At 37.2% G+C, this 15,253-nt stretch overlaps 1 protein-coding gene across 2 annotated transcripts in view; it reads left to right on the top strand.

Annotated features, from left to right (window-relative positions):
- LOC113887819 (putative bifunctional UDP-N-acetylglucosamine transferase and deubiquitinase ALG13) overlaps positions 1-4,545 on the top strand; it is a 59,845-nt gene extending 55,300 nt beyond the window's left edge. For both annotated transcript variants that reach the window (XM_027535049.1, XM_027535048.1), the window contains one exon: positions 3,621-4,545. In XM_027535049.1, the coding sequence (XP_027390850.1) occupies positions 3,621-3,886 (266 nt within the window). In that variant the 3' untranslated portion in view covers positions 3,887-4,545. The remainder of the gene's footprint in view (positions 1-3,620) is intronic.
- The last annotated feature ends 10,708 nt before the right edge of the window (positions 4,546-15,253 follow it).

Raw genomic sequence — 15,253 nt, 5'->3', positions numbered from 1 at the left:
TTTTTTTTGAGAAGTAAATGGCAACCCACTCCAATAGTCTTGCCTGGAGAAGCCCATGGACAGAGGAGCCTGGTGGGCTATAGTCCATGGGGTTGCAAGAGTCGGACACGACTTAGTGACTAAACCACCCTCATATATTTTTAATTGGAGGATAATTGCTTTACAGTGTCGTGGTGGTCTCTGCCATACATCACTGTGGATCAGTCATAATTTTATGTACATGTCTTCTCCCTCTTGAGCCTTCCCCCCTCCATTTCACCCCTCTGGGTCATCAACCGAACACCAGGCTGAGCTCCCTCTGTTATACAGCAGCTTCCCACTAGCTATCTATTTTACACATGATAGTGTGTATATGTCAATGCTACTTTCTCAATTTGTCCTACCCTCTCCTTCCTCCCACTGTGTCCACCTGTCTGTTCTCTACGTCTACATCTGCATTTCTTCTGTGTAAAGAGGTTCATCAGTACTATTTTTTAGACTCCGTATATATGCGTTAATATACTATATTTGTTTTTCTCTTTCTGACTTTCTTCACTGTGCATAAGAGGCTCTAGGTTCATCCACCTCACAACTGACTCAAATTTATTCCTTTTTAGGGCTGAGTAATATGTACCACGACTTTGTTATCCATTCATCCTACACCAGCATTTTTTAAAGCATGGTACATGAACCTCTTGGGGTCCCTTGGGGCTCTTTCAAGGGATCCATGAGGCTAAAAGTATTCATTGTAATACATGGATTTTGTCTCTTTTGCTGTGTTAGGTTTGTATTAAGAGTGCAAAAATCAGTGTGGGTAGAATAGCTGGCACCTAAGCACAAATCAAAGCAGGGGCACCAAACTGTGCTAGTAATCAGCATCTTCACACATGCTTGATATAAAAATACCAGCTTTATTTATATTGTGTTTGATCAAAGATGTTCTTATTTTAACAAATTTTTAATCTTTGAAAAATTGTATTTAATATTGTATATGACAAAATAGGAAGTATTCAGAAAGCTCTCTGCATATCTAAGTATGATAATTGACTTTAAAAGAAAAGGATTTGTGAGCTTGAGTTTCGAGCTAAACTAGCTGACTTTCATGGAACGCTATTTTTACTTGACAGAAAGATAGACAAACTGTGGTTGTTCAGACTGGGGATCTGGCAGAAATTTTCTCAAATGAACAGCTAAGCCTGTCACTTCAATAAGGGAAATGGATAGTATGTTTTTTTGTCAAAGATAGAAATTCCAACTTTCAAATATAAGTTATCCAGAATTATAATTTTTATCTAATAACCATGAGCTTGACAGCTTCTAGTACATAATTATTTCTTTTAATAAAATAGGTGATGGGGGACTATTTATGATAGTTTTTTACATTGTATAATGAAATGTATGAACATGTGGGAGATCTGTATAACTTAGTGAAATAGTATTTTCACAATTACCATGTATAATCTTACCTGTGCATGATTTTGTAAAAGATGTCTGCAAGAAAAAACGATGGATTTTAATGTTAACAAAGTATGAAAAGTCCACATTGTGATTGACGTCTCAGAAATCACCACTTACCTAGTCTTGGTGTAGCATCAAAGAATATCTACAGTTATCTGAAAAGGCTAATTAAGACTTCTCTCTTTTCCAGCTACATATCTGTATGAGGCCAGATTTTCTTCATGTATTTCAACTAAATATATCATAATGTGTATGTGTGTTAAGTCGCTTCAGTCATGTCCAGCTTTTTGCGGCCCTATGGACTATAGCCCACCAGGCTCCTCTGTCCATGGGATTCTCCAGGCAAGAATACTGAAGTGGATATATCATAATAGATAAAATACAGAAGCAGATATGAGAATCCATCTGTCTTCTATTAAGCCATACATTAGAGATTGCACAAGTGTAAAACACTGCCACTGGTTTCACAATTTTTTTTTGGAGGGGGGGCGAATAATACAGATTTTTATGAAAAAATGAGTTTAACATAGTGGGTTTATTTTTATGTGAAATAACATATTTAACTTCGTTTAATTCCTAATGGGATAAATATTGATAAATATAACCCACATAAGCAAAAGCTATTTGAGATCCTCAATTTTTAAGAATGTAAGGGGATCCTGAGACCAAAGAGTTTGAGACCTCTGTGCCAGACCATAAGGATGCTGCTTTTTTTGTCAGTTTATAGTATAATATGGATCAGGAGGCATTTTGAAGGGTTTAGACTAGGATCTTTGGACTGCCCATCTTAGAATCAGCAGGAGGTAGAACAATGTATACTAACCGAACCAAATCTGCTTTCCATTCCAGCAACTGCTACTTGATGGATGTGATTTCTGCTAAGTTACCTAAGCTCCCTAAGTCTGATTTTATATAAAATGGGAAATAATATATTTTATGACTTTCCAGACTTGTTATAAGAACTAAATGAGACCTTATATGTATAAGTATACTGATCCTGTTGTGTGTGAGGAATGTGAATTTTCTTTCTCTCCTCCCTTTTCTGAAGGCATATTATAGTTTAGAATATTAGGACTATAAAATCTCATCCCTCATGTGGTGGTATGATGTGCTCCATGCTAATACAAATTAAAATATCAATTTTTATTGCCTTTTTGTTCCACTTACCTTTTATAGAGCTATTTTTATTGTAGTAAACATGAGACAGTGCCTGTCTTAATTTCACAAAACAAAGTTAAGTTATCCCAAGTAATAAAGGAATCCATTAAAAAAAAACATTTATATAGTCACTATAATGGCAGAACAGCATCTGTTTATTTCCACTAAAACTGATGCAGTGGAAGTGCTATAAAATTAAAATGATGCTAGCATGTTAATGCGGAGAAGGCAATGGCACCCCACTCCAGTACTCTTGCCTGGAAAATCCATGGACAGAGGAGCCTGGTAGGCTGCAGTCCATGGGGTCGCTAAGAGTCGGCACGACTGAGCGGCATCACTTTCACTTTTCACTTTCATGCATTGGAGAAGGAAATGGCAACCCACTCCAGTGTTCTTGCCTGGGGAATCCCAGGGACGGGGAAGTATGGTGGGCTGCCATCTACGGGGTTGCACAGAGTTGGACACAACTGAAGCAACTTAGCAGTAGCAGCAGCAGCATATTAATGACATTCAAAGGATGACTCTTAAATTTTTGGAATGCTTTTCAGAATTTTACCTTCAAGTATAGACAAAACTGTAAAAACACTTGAATTTTTAATTGCTGAAATAATACAAAATGGCTATTTGGGTGATATGTGTCATACGGGAAAAATATTTGATAATTCTGACCAACTCTTTTAAGAACTTAATTGACAAAAATGACTCTAGAGAATGTTTCTTTGTGTATTTTGTCTGTTGATACCTAACTCATCCCAGAAAGGTAGCTGTCTCTAGGTAGAGTACATTTGATATATTTTATATACATATATGTTTAATTTTAATTAGAAAATTTTTATATTTTAGTAGTCTGTTTTAGTAATGTTCATATCCAAAGTGTTTCTCCTACAATTCTAGGATCTTTTCTTAGAGTTAATGCTAATTAATTACTTAATTTAATTAGTTAATTTCATTTTTACCTCAAGAACATCTATTTATGTTGATGTTTAGTGAATCTTTGTATATGAAGTGTACTTTCTTTGTTTCAGGTACTTTTCCAAATGCTGACCCTGCATCTGTCCCTCATGGAGCAGTCTATTATCCAGTGATGTCAGATCCGTATGGGCAGCCACCTTTGCCAGGTTTTGATTCCTGCCTTCCTGTTGTGCCAGATTATCCCTATGTTGCTCCCTGGCATCCAGTTGGTGCAGCATATGGTGGTTCTCCACAAATTCATGGTGCTATGAATCCTGGGCCACTTGGTTATATTGCTGCCCCTCCCTCAGCTTCTCATTATGTACCTCAGAATATGTAAGATTCAGCAGTATGAAGTATTATTGCACTGCCATCTTTCTTGCTATTTTGGCTTTAAAAAGTGTTTTATGTTAGTGTTTAAGTGATTTAGGGTGGTTAGAGTGGTTACTATTATATCTGTCTTTAAGATTATTTTATCTTTTGATTTAAAATAGTACTTTAAAGGAGTATTTCTTTGGGTTGTAAATAACGAAATTGAGATGAATGTACAACTAGCCCCATATTTGAGCACATTTCCTTGTATTCAGCTATTTTCTTGTCAGCCAGCTTGTCAGCTTTATATTAGCTGATTGTACCAACTGATAAAAGGAATAAATCATACGAACTGTTTCCTGGGTTCACATGTCACACATCATATTAAACAATACAAATTTGGAAAGCCTTCTACTTTTTTCTAGAAAATGAAGCAAAACCAAGAGCATTTGCTTCTGGGTAACTAAATAATATTAAAAGAGAGAGCTTTTCAGGTTTCTTAAGAATCGTCTGACCTGAGTTGCATTCTATGATATTAACCAGTTTTGAAGGCACATGGTGCTCTGCTTTAGATTTATCCCATATACTATTGTTTAATATTGGATTTATGTAATTGTTTTACTGCACAGTATTGATGTCCTTTGCACATTAGCAGTAAATAAAAATTAGCATTTAAAATTGCTAAAATGACTGAGATGTTTTTCTCTTTTGCATTTTCATGGCAGCAAAGAGTACCAGATATTTCATTGTATCCATATGTTTTCCCCTGCTATTTTGGTTGGCAAAAAGCATGAATTTATAGCATGAACTGGCAGGGTCAATTGAAATGTTATTTAATCTCAAGATATTGCAATGCATACTACTATATCTAGTTCTTTTCTCTTGAGAATGTTCCTTTAAGTTGTGTTTCTGTTTTTCCTTTTTAAAATATACTAATTCCCTCATGGAATTTTAATCTAGATTTACTTTCTCATTGCCATGTTCTTCAACTAGTTGTTGAATCTTTTTCTTAAATTAATTACTTTATTTTAATTGGAGGCTAATTACTTTACAATACTGTAGTGGTTTTTGCCATACATTGACATGAATCAGCCATGGGTGTACATGTGTTCCCCATCCTGAACCCCCCTCTCAACTCCCTCCCATCCCATCCCTCAGAGTCATCCCAGTACACTGGCCCTGAGCACTCTGTCTCATGCATTGAACCTGGACTTGCGATCTGTTTCACATATGGCAATATACATGTTTCAATGCTATTCTCTCAAATCATCCCACCCTAGCCTTCTCCCACAGAGTCCAAAAGTCTGTTCTTTACATCTGTGTCTCTTTTGCTGTCTTGCATATAGGGTCATGGTTACCATCTTTCTAAATTCCATATATATGCGTTAATATACTGTATCAGTGTTTTTTCTTTCTGGCATACTTCACTCTGTAAAATAGGCTCCAGTTTCATCAACCTCATTAGAACTGATTCAAATGCATTCTTTTTAATAGCTGAGTAATATTCCACTGTGTATATGTACCACAGATTTATTATCCATTTATCTGCCAATGGACATCTAGGTTGCTTCCATGTCCTGGCTATTGTGAACAGTGCTGCGATGAACATTGGGGTACATGTGTCTTTTCACTTCTGGTTTCCTCAGTGTGTATGCCCAGCAGTGGGATTGCTGGGTCATATGGCAGTTCTATTTCCAGTTTTTAAAGGAATCTCCACACTGTTCTCCATAGTGGGTGTACTAGTTTGCATTCCCACCAACAGTGTAAGAGGGTTCCCTTTTCTCTGCACCCTCTCCACCATTTATTGTTTGTAGACTTTTTGATAGCAGCCATTCTGACCAGTGTGAGATGGTACCTCATTGTGGTTTTGATTTGCATTTCTCTGATAATGAGTGATGTTGAGCATCTTTTCATGTGTTTGTTAGCCATCTATATGTCTTCTTTGGAGAAATGTCTGTTTAGTTCTTTGGCCCATTTTTTGATTGGGTCGTTTATTTTTCTGGAATTGAGCTGCATGAGCTGCTTGTATATTTTTGAGATTAACCCTTCGTCATTTGCTTCATTTGCTATTATTTTCTCTCATTCTGAAGGCTGTCTTTTCACCTTGCTTATAGTTTCCTTTGTTGTGCAAAAGATTTTAAGTTTAATTAGGTCCCACTTGTTTATTTTTGCTTTTATTTCCAACATTCTGGGAGGTGGGCCATAGAGGATCCTGCTGTGATTTATGTCAGACAGTGTTTTTCCTATGTTTTCCTCTAGGAGTTTTATAGTTTCTGGTCTTACGTTTAGATCTTTAATCCATTTTGAGTTTATTTTTGTGTATGGTGTTATAAAGTGATCTAATTTCATTCTTTTACAAGTGGTTGACCAGTTTTCCCAGAACCACTTGTTAAAGAGATTGCCTTTTCTCCTTTGTATAGTCTTGCCTCCTTTGTCAAAGATAAGGTGTCCATAGGTGAATGGATTTGTCTCTGGGCTTTCTATTTTGTTCCATTGATCTATATTTCTGTCTTTGTGCCAGTACCATACTGTCCTGATGACTGTAGCTTTGTAGTATAGTCTGAAGTCAGGCAGGTTGATTCTTCCAGTTCCATTCTTCTTTCTCAAGATTGCTTTGGCTATTTGAGGGTTTTTGTATTTCCATACAAATTGTGAAATTATTTGTTCTAGCTCTGTGAAAAATACCGTTGGTAGCTTGTTAGGGATTGCATTGAATCTACAGATTGCTTTGGGTAGTATACTCATTTACACTATATTGATTCTTCCGATCCATGAACACGGTATTTTTCTCCATGTATTAGTGTCCTCTTTGATTTCTTTCACTGGTATTTTATAGTTTTCTATATATAGGTCTTTTGTTTCTTTAGGTAGATATATTCCTAAGTATTTTATTCTTTTCGTTGCAATGGTGAATGGAATTGTTTCCTTAATTTCTCTATTTTCTCATTATTAGTGTATAGGAATGCAAGGGATTTCTGTGTGTTGATTTTATATCCTGCAACTTTACTATATTCATTGATTAGCTCTAGTAATTTTCTGGTGGAGTCTTTAGGGTTTTCTATGTAGAGGATCATGTCATCTGCAAACAGTGAGAGTTTTACTTCTTCTTTTCCAATTTGGATTCCTTTTATTTCTTTTTCTGCTCTGATTGCTGTGGCCAAAACTTCCAAAACTATGTTGAATATTAGTGGTGAAAGTGGACACCCTTGTCCTGTTCCTGACTTTAGGAGAAATGCTTTCAATTTTTCACCATTGAGGATAATGTTTGCTGTGGGTTTGTCATATATAGCTTTTATTATGTTGAGGTATGTTCCTTCTATTCCTGCTTTCTGGAGAGTTTTTATCATAAATGGATGTTGAATTTTGTCAAAGGCTTTCTCTGCATCTATTGAGGTAATCATATGGCTCTTATTTTTCAACTTGTTAATGTGGTATATTACATTGATTGATTTGCAGATATTGAAGAATCCTTGCATCCCTGGGATAAAGCCCACTTCATCATGATGTATGATCATTTTAATGTGTTGTTGGATTCTTATTGCTAGAATTTTGTTAAGGATTTTTGCATCTATGTTCATCAGTGATATTGGCTTGCAGTTTTCTTTTTTTGTGGCATCTTTGTCAGGTTTTGGTATTAGGGTGATGGTAGCCTCCTAGAATGAGTTTGAAAGTTTACCTTCCTCTGCAGTTTTCTGGAAGAGTTTGAGTAAGATAGGTGTTAGCTGTTCTCAAAATTTTTGGTAGAATTCAGTTGTGAAGCTGTCTGGTCCAGGGCTTTTGTTTGCTGGACAATTTCTGATTACAGTTTTGATTTCTGTGCTTGTGATGGGTCTGTTAAGATTTTCTATTTCTTCCTGGTTCAGTTTTGGAAAGTTATACTTTTCTAAGAATTTGTCCATTTCTTCCAAGTTGTGCATTTTATTGGTATATAGTTGCTGATAGTAGTCTGTTATGATCCTTTGTATTTGCGTGTTGTCTGTTGTGATTTCTCCATTTTCATTTCTAATTTTGTTGATTTGATTCTTCTCCCTTTTTTTCTTGATGAGTCTGTCTAATGATTTGTCTATTTTATCTATCTTCTCAAAGAACCAGCTTTTAGCTTTGTTGATTTTTGCTGTGTTTTTTCTTTTTCATTTATTTCTGCCCTAATTTTTTTTCTTTCCTTCTACTAACCCTGGGGTTCTACTTTTTTTTTTCCTCTAGGTGTAGAGTTATGTTTTTTATTTGATTTTTCTCTTGTTTCTTGAGGTAATCTTGTATTGATATGAACCTTCCCCTTAGCACTGCTTTTACTGAATCCCATAGGTTTTGGGTTGTGTTTTCAATTTCATTCATTTCTATGCATATTTTGATTTCTTTTTGATTTTTTCTGTGGTTTGTTGGCTTTCAGAAGTGTGTTGTTTAGCCTCCATATGTTTTATATTTTTAACAGGTTTTTTCCTGTAGTTGACATCTAATCTTACCACATTATCAGCAAAGATGATTGGAATGATTTCAATTATTTTGAATTTACCAAGGCTAGATTTATGGCCCAGGATGTGAACTGTCCTGGAGAAGGTTCCGTGTGCACTTGAGAAAAAGGTGAAATTCATTGTTTTGGGGTGAAATGTCCTATAGATATCAATTAGGTCTAACTGCTCCATTGTATCATTTAAAGTTTGTGTTTCCTTGCAAATTTTCTGTTTAGTTGATCTATCCATAGGTGTGAATAGGGTATTATATTCTTCCACTATTACTGTGTTACTGTTTATTTCCCTTTTCATACTTGTTAGCATTTGTCTTACATATTGCGGTGCTCCTATGTTGGGTGAATATATATTTATAATTATGTCTTCTTCTTGGATTGATCCTTTGATCATTATGTAGTGTCCTTTGTCTCTTTTCATGACCTTTATTTCAAAGTCTGTTTTATCTGATATGAGTATTGCTACTCCTGCTTTCTTTTGGTCTCCATTTGTGTAAAATATCTTTTTCCAGCCCTTCACTTTCAGTCTGTATGTGTCCCTTGTTTTGAGGTGGGTCTCTTGTAGACAGCATATATAGGGGTTTTGTCTTTGTATCCATTCGGCCAGTCTTTGTCTTTTGGTTGGGGCATTCAACCCATTTACGTTTAAGGTAATTATTGATAAGTATGATCCCGTTTCCATTTACTTTGTTGTATTGGGTTTGAGTTTATACACCTTTTTTTGTGTTTCCTGTCTAGAGAAGATCCTTTAGCATTTGTTGAAGAGCTGGTTTGGTGATGGTGAATTCTCTCAGCTTTTGCTTGTCTATAAAGCTTTTGATTTCTCCTTCATATTTGAATGAGATCTTGCTAGATATAGTAGTCTGGGTTGTAGATTTTTCTCTTTCATCACTTTAAGTATGTCCTGCCATTCCTTTCTGACCTGAAGAGTTTATTTTGAAAGATCAGCTGTTATCCTTATGGGAATCCCCTTGTGTGTTATTTGTTGCCTTTCCCTTGCTGCTTTTAATATTTGCTCTTTGTTTTTGAACTTTGTTAATTTGATTAGTATGTGTCTTGGAGTGTTTTGCCTTGGGTTTATCCTGTTTGGGACTCTCTGGGGTTCTTGGACTTGGGTGACTATTTCCTTCCCCATTTTAGGGAAGTTTTCAACTATTATCTCTCAAGTATTTTCTCATGGCCTTTCTTTTTCTCTTCTTCTGCTGTGATTCAAATGTTGTGGCATTTGACGTTGTCCCACTTCCCAGGTTTAAAACTCAGGTTCAGGTTCTCAGGTACTGCACAAAGGCACAGACTTGGTTGGGCCTGCGTTTTGTGCACTTCCCAGGTCCAAGCAGCTCAGGCACCAGGTGCTTGGCAAGTGTGCTGTCCCAGGTGTGTGGTGTGTCTTATCACCTCCCAGGTCCCAGCTGCTCGGTTTCCTGGGTGTGCAATGAGAGCACTGTCTCAGGTGTGCCATGTGTCTCCTCTGGGGAGCTGATCTCAAGCCTTGACCCTCCTGGTGGATGTCAACCGTCCAGGATCCAAGGAAGACTTGGTTAGCAACTGGGAATCTGCTCACAGTTTGGTGGAGGATCTGTCTCTGGGGCCAAGATTGCCCTTTGCCTTCTGCCTCTGGCTGTTGCCCGCCTGCCTCTCCGCCTCTCACAGGGGAATGGGCCTGTCTGCAGCTGGCTAGCTGTCCTCTGGTATTCACTCAATCCTTTGTTCTGTGAGCAGACCAGGGTGTGCCTTAGGTTAGAGCTTTTTGCGGGAATGTTTTCTCTCTCCTTTTTTTTTCCTCTCTCTGATTAACCCAGAGTTTGGGTTGCTCTCTCATGTTAGCTCCCTCAGATTGTCCTCAGGGCATTGAGGCCCAGTCTTTACCATAAGCATGCAACCTGTGCCTCCCTGTTCAGCCCCTACTTGCTGCTGGTGGACATGAGCATTTGGGCTACTTCTCCACTGGGAGTTGCAGTTAGGCACATATTCTGTATTTTTTTTTTCCATTCTGGTTATGTTACCCTCTGAGATTCCAAAACTCCCCACATACCTGCCAGTGAGAGGGTTTCCTGGTGTTTGGAAACTTCTCCTCCTTCATGACTCCCTCCCTGGGACAGGTCTCCATCCCTAACTCTTTTGTCTCTATTTTTGTCTTTTATATTTTGTCCTACCTTCTTTGGAAGAGAATGCACTGCCTTTCTGGGTGACTGGTGTCCTCTGCTAGCATTCAGAAGTTGTTTTGTGGAATTTGCCCAGCATTCAAATGATCTTTTGATGAATTTGTGGGGGAGAAAGTGGTCTCCCTATCCTTTTCCTCCACCGTCTTAGGACCACCCCTGTTGAATCTTTAAGTTGTTTAGATTTACCTCATATCTGCCCAGGCCTACCTTATCTTTAGCTTTCTCTGAGACTTATTTTATCAGCCTTTCTTTTCTGCCTTCTCCCTTTAACCTACCCAAAGACCACAAAATTTTCTGTATTCATTAGTTTTCTGAGACGTAATTCATCACAATGCTCTGCTCTGTCTCACCTACAAACGTCTATTTTGTTGCCACAAAACTTATTAATATTTCCTCCTTTAAAAGTTATTTATGCTTGTGAATCATTCTGTTCTTTTCCACCTTAAGGCAAACCCCAGGGAAAAATAACCATTTGAGACTCAGGGCTTGAACAGTTGAAAAAACTAGAATGGAATCCATTTCAAAGAGGATATCCTATCTTCAATATACTATTCTTGAGATAATTGATAATAGTGTCAAATCAATCAGTGTACTAGTTAAAGCTTCTGCTTCATAATAGACATGGAACTGGTAGTGTTTTGGTTTTCCATCCTTCATCTTTAGAAATTCTTGCTCTACAACTTGGCATCTGACAACTTTAATAAAGAAAGATGGACAGTAGTGCCTGGTCAGCTTTTCTCTACTAACCTCCTGGGTTCACAATTTGTGCAGCCTACAGATTATTTTAAGTAAATGTTTATTATAGTCAAGCTTCAAATCTAGAACAACCCCTCTCCAGTGTTTTTCAAATATGCAGCATTTCTGAAATGTATATAACTCATAGCAAGTGATTTTCCTATATCTATAACTGTCAATGATTCACTAATTAGATTCTAAGCAGTGTTTTAGAAGGTTGTGTATCTTGAGAATGTGGGTCTGGAAATTATGTAGCTTTGAGATAAATATGTTTGGCTTAGGCTTCCAGTTAATTTGTTTATATTTTAAACTTGTAGATTGTTGCCTTGCCTTCATTTCCACTACTAATTTAATGCAATTTAATGAAATACTTGTTATTAACTTAGAAACCCAAGATCAACGTGTTTTTATCACAATTGAAATCAGTGGTATGTATGCTCTGTTTATAAGTCATGCAAGTATAGTCCACTTGTTTATGCTTTACATTCAGACTTCCCTAAGACATAATCAAAGAGTGTGCCCTGACCCTCCTATACTGTTTTGGGAGTTTGAACAGTGAAGGTAACCTGTGAAGTGAAAGTCACTCACTCTTTGCGACCCCATGGACTGTAGCTCATGTGGCTTCCCTGTCCATGGGATTCTCCAGGCAAGAATACTGGAGTGGGTAGCCATTTCCTTCCAGGGAATCTTCCTGACCCAGGGATTGAACCTGAGTGTAATGCGTTGCAGGCAGATTCTTTACCATCTGAGCCACCAGGGAAATGAAGGTAACCTGTACTGCTGCAGAAATCAGCAGTGGGTTTTGAAGGCAGCTTTCAGGTAAAAAGGAAGAGGTCTTTCTGATAATAGTAATAATAATAATAATAAAAACTCCAAACCTAGGACTTGGAGCACAGAATGAGGCCAGGGCAAAGGCTAACGGTTTTGCCAAGAGAACTTGGTCATAGTAAACAACCCCTTCCAACAACACAAGAGACAACTCTACACCTGGGTATCACCAAATGGTCAATACTGAAATCGGATTGATATTCTTTGCAGCTGGAGATGGAGAAGCTCCATACAGTCATCAAAAACAAGATCTAGAGCTGACTGTGGCTCATATCATCAGCTCCTTATTGCAAAATTCAGACTTAAATTGAAGAAAGTAGGTGAAACCACTAGGCCATTCAGGTTATGACCTCAATCAAATCCCTTACAATTATACAGTGGAAGTGACAAATAGATTCAAGGGATTAGATCTGATAGAGTACCTGAAGAACTATGGATAGAGGTTCATAACATTTTACAGGAGGCAAAGAACAAACCATCCCTGAGAGAAAGAAATGCAAAAAGGCAAAATGGTTGTCTGAAGAGGTCTTATAAATAGCTGAGAAAAGAAACTAAAGGGAAAGGTATACACATCTGAATGCAGAGTTTCAAAGAATAGCAAGGAAAGAAAAGAAAGCCTGCTTAAGTAAACAATGCAAAGAAATAGAGGAAAACAATAGAATGGGAAAGATTAGAGATCTCCTCAAGAAAATCAGAGATACTAAGGGAGCGTTTCATACAAAGATGGGCACAACAAAGGACAGAAGCTAATATAGACCTAACAGAAGCAGAAGAGATTAAGAAGAGGTAGCAAGAATACACAGAAGAACTGTACAGAAAAGATCTTAACCTGGAAAACCACGATGGTGTGACCATTCACTAGAGCCAGACATCCTGGAATGTGAAGTCAAGTGGGCCTTAGGAAGCATTATTACAAGCAAAGTTAGTGGAGGTGATGGAATTCCTGCTGAGCTATTTCAAATCCTAAAAGATGATGCCATTAAAGGGCTGCACTCAGTATGCCAGCAAAATTGGAAAACTCAGCAGTGACTACAGGACTGGAAAAGGTAAGTTTTCATTCCAGTCCTAAGGAAGGGCAATGCCAAAGAATGTCCAGACTACCGTACAATTGTGTTCATTTCACAGACTAGTAAACTTATGCTCAAAAATCCTTCAAGCTAGGCTTCAGTAGTGTGTAAACTGAGAACTTCCTGATGTACAAACTGGATTTAGAAAAGGCAGAGGAACCAGAGATCAAATTGCCAACATTCGTTAGATCATAGAAAAAAACGAGAATTCTAGAAAAACATCTGCTTCGTTGAGTATGCTAAAACTTTTAACTGTGTGGATTACAACAAATTGTAAAAAAAATTCTCCAAGAGACAGGAATACCAGACCACCTTACCTGCTTCCTGAGAAGCCTATATGCAGGTCAAGAAGCAAAAGTTAGAACTGAATATGGAACAACATACTGGCTCAAAATTGGGAAAGGAGTATATCAAGGCTATATAGACTGATTCAGAATCGGGAAAGGAGTACATCAAGACTGTATATTGTCACCCTGCTTATTTAACTTTTATGCAGATTACGTGCGAAATACCAGGCTGGATAAAGCACAAGCTGGAATCAAGATTGGTAGGAGAAATACCTATAACCTCTAATATGTGGATGACACAACCCTGGTAGCAGAAAGTGAAGAGGCTCTAAATGAAGGTGAAAGAGGAGAGTGAAAAGCTGGCTTAAAACTCAACATTCAAAACACTCAGATCATGTCATCCGGTCCCATCACTTTATGGCAAATAGATGGGGAAACAATGGAAACAGTGACAGACTTTATTTTCTTGGGCTCCAAAATCACTGGGTCCAGTGACTGCAGCCATGAAATTAAAAGATACTGGCTCCTTGGAAGAAAAGCAGTGATAAACCAAGACAACGTATTAAAAAGCAGAGAAATCATTTTGCCAACAAAGGTGTATAGTCAAAGCTATGGTTTTTCTAGTAGTCATGTATGAGTTGGACCATGTGTGAGTTGGACCATAAAGAAGACTGAGCACTGAAGAATTGATGTTTACAAACTGTGGTGCTGGAGAAGACTCTTGAGAATCCCTTGGACTGCTAGATCAAACCAGTCAATCCTACAGGAAATCAACCCTGAATATTCATTGGAAGGACTGATGCTGAAGCTGAAACTCCAATACTTTGGCCACCTGATGTGAAGAACTGACTCATTGGAAGAGACCCTGATACTGGGAAAGATTGAAGGCAGGAGAAGGGGGCAACAAAGGATGAGATGGTTGGATGGCATCATTGACTCAATGGACATGAGTTTGAGAATGCTCTGAGAGACAATGAAGGACAGGGAAGCCTGGAGTGCTGCAGTCCATGGGGTTGTAAAGATTTGGACATGACTGAGCAACTGAACAACAATAAAAGATGTATGTTTGATCAACATATATTATAAGCATATAGTGTATATAAGTGTATATATTATATAGAGTATATATATATAATGTATTATATATAGTGTATATATAATATATATAGTATACATAAGTATATACAACATAAGTTGTATACTCATAAGTATATACAACATAAGTCTACTACTGTGGTAGACTTTTTATATATCGGCTCTTTAGTTATGATTAATGTTACAAAAGGCATCCTTTCTTTTATCGGCTGTTATACCCAGATTTCATCCATTTAGAATTATTAGGGTAAGGAGGATATAAAGGCACTGTGGTTTGTTCTGGACCCTTTACTTTGACCCTTTTCCTGAGATAAATTTGATTTACACCAGAAGTAGAAAGCTGTTTCATTTCCATAGTGAGGAAAAACCATTAGAATTAATTTTTATGCAGTGTATATTTATTCTTAAAACTAATTGTGGGTTTCTGCCTTTATTAAGAGCAGATGAAAAGATTGATTCTGTTTTGCTGTTGAAATTCAAGATTTCTGAATTTAAAACATCTTTTGTTTCCTTAGAGCCTAAAACAAGGCATAACCTTTTAATTAGCTTTGGAAATAAAGGTATAAGCATACATTATGATTTTTATGCAAACAGCATATATTCAGAACTTAATTCAGACATAAATCTCCATGAATAATGAAATGGTCCATTGGAGGAGGGTGAACTTAACCTAGATTTTTCTAAATCTGGGGCAGACTTAGTCCATTTTACAGGAAACCTCTTTGAAGCCATTTATATTTCCATTTATAATGAGAA

This window comes from Bos indicus x Bos taurus, chromosome X (genome assembly GCF_003369695.1).
Source record: "Bos indicus x Bos taurus breed Angus x Brahman F1 hybrid chromosome X, Bos_hybrid_MaternalHap_v2.0, whole genome shotgun sequence".
Taxonomy (NCBI): Eukaryota; Metazoa; Chordata; class Mammalia; order Artiodactyla; family Bovidae; genus Bos; species Bos indicus x Bos taurus.
The sequence above is the reverse complement of the archived record's forward strand: the minus strand, read 5'-3'. Positions and strand labels throughout refer to the sequence as shown.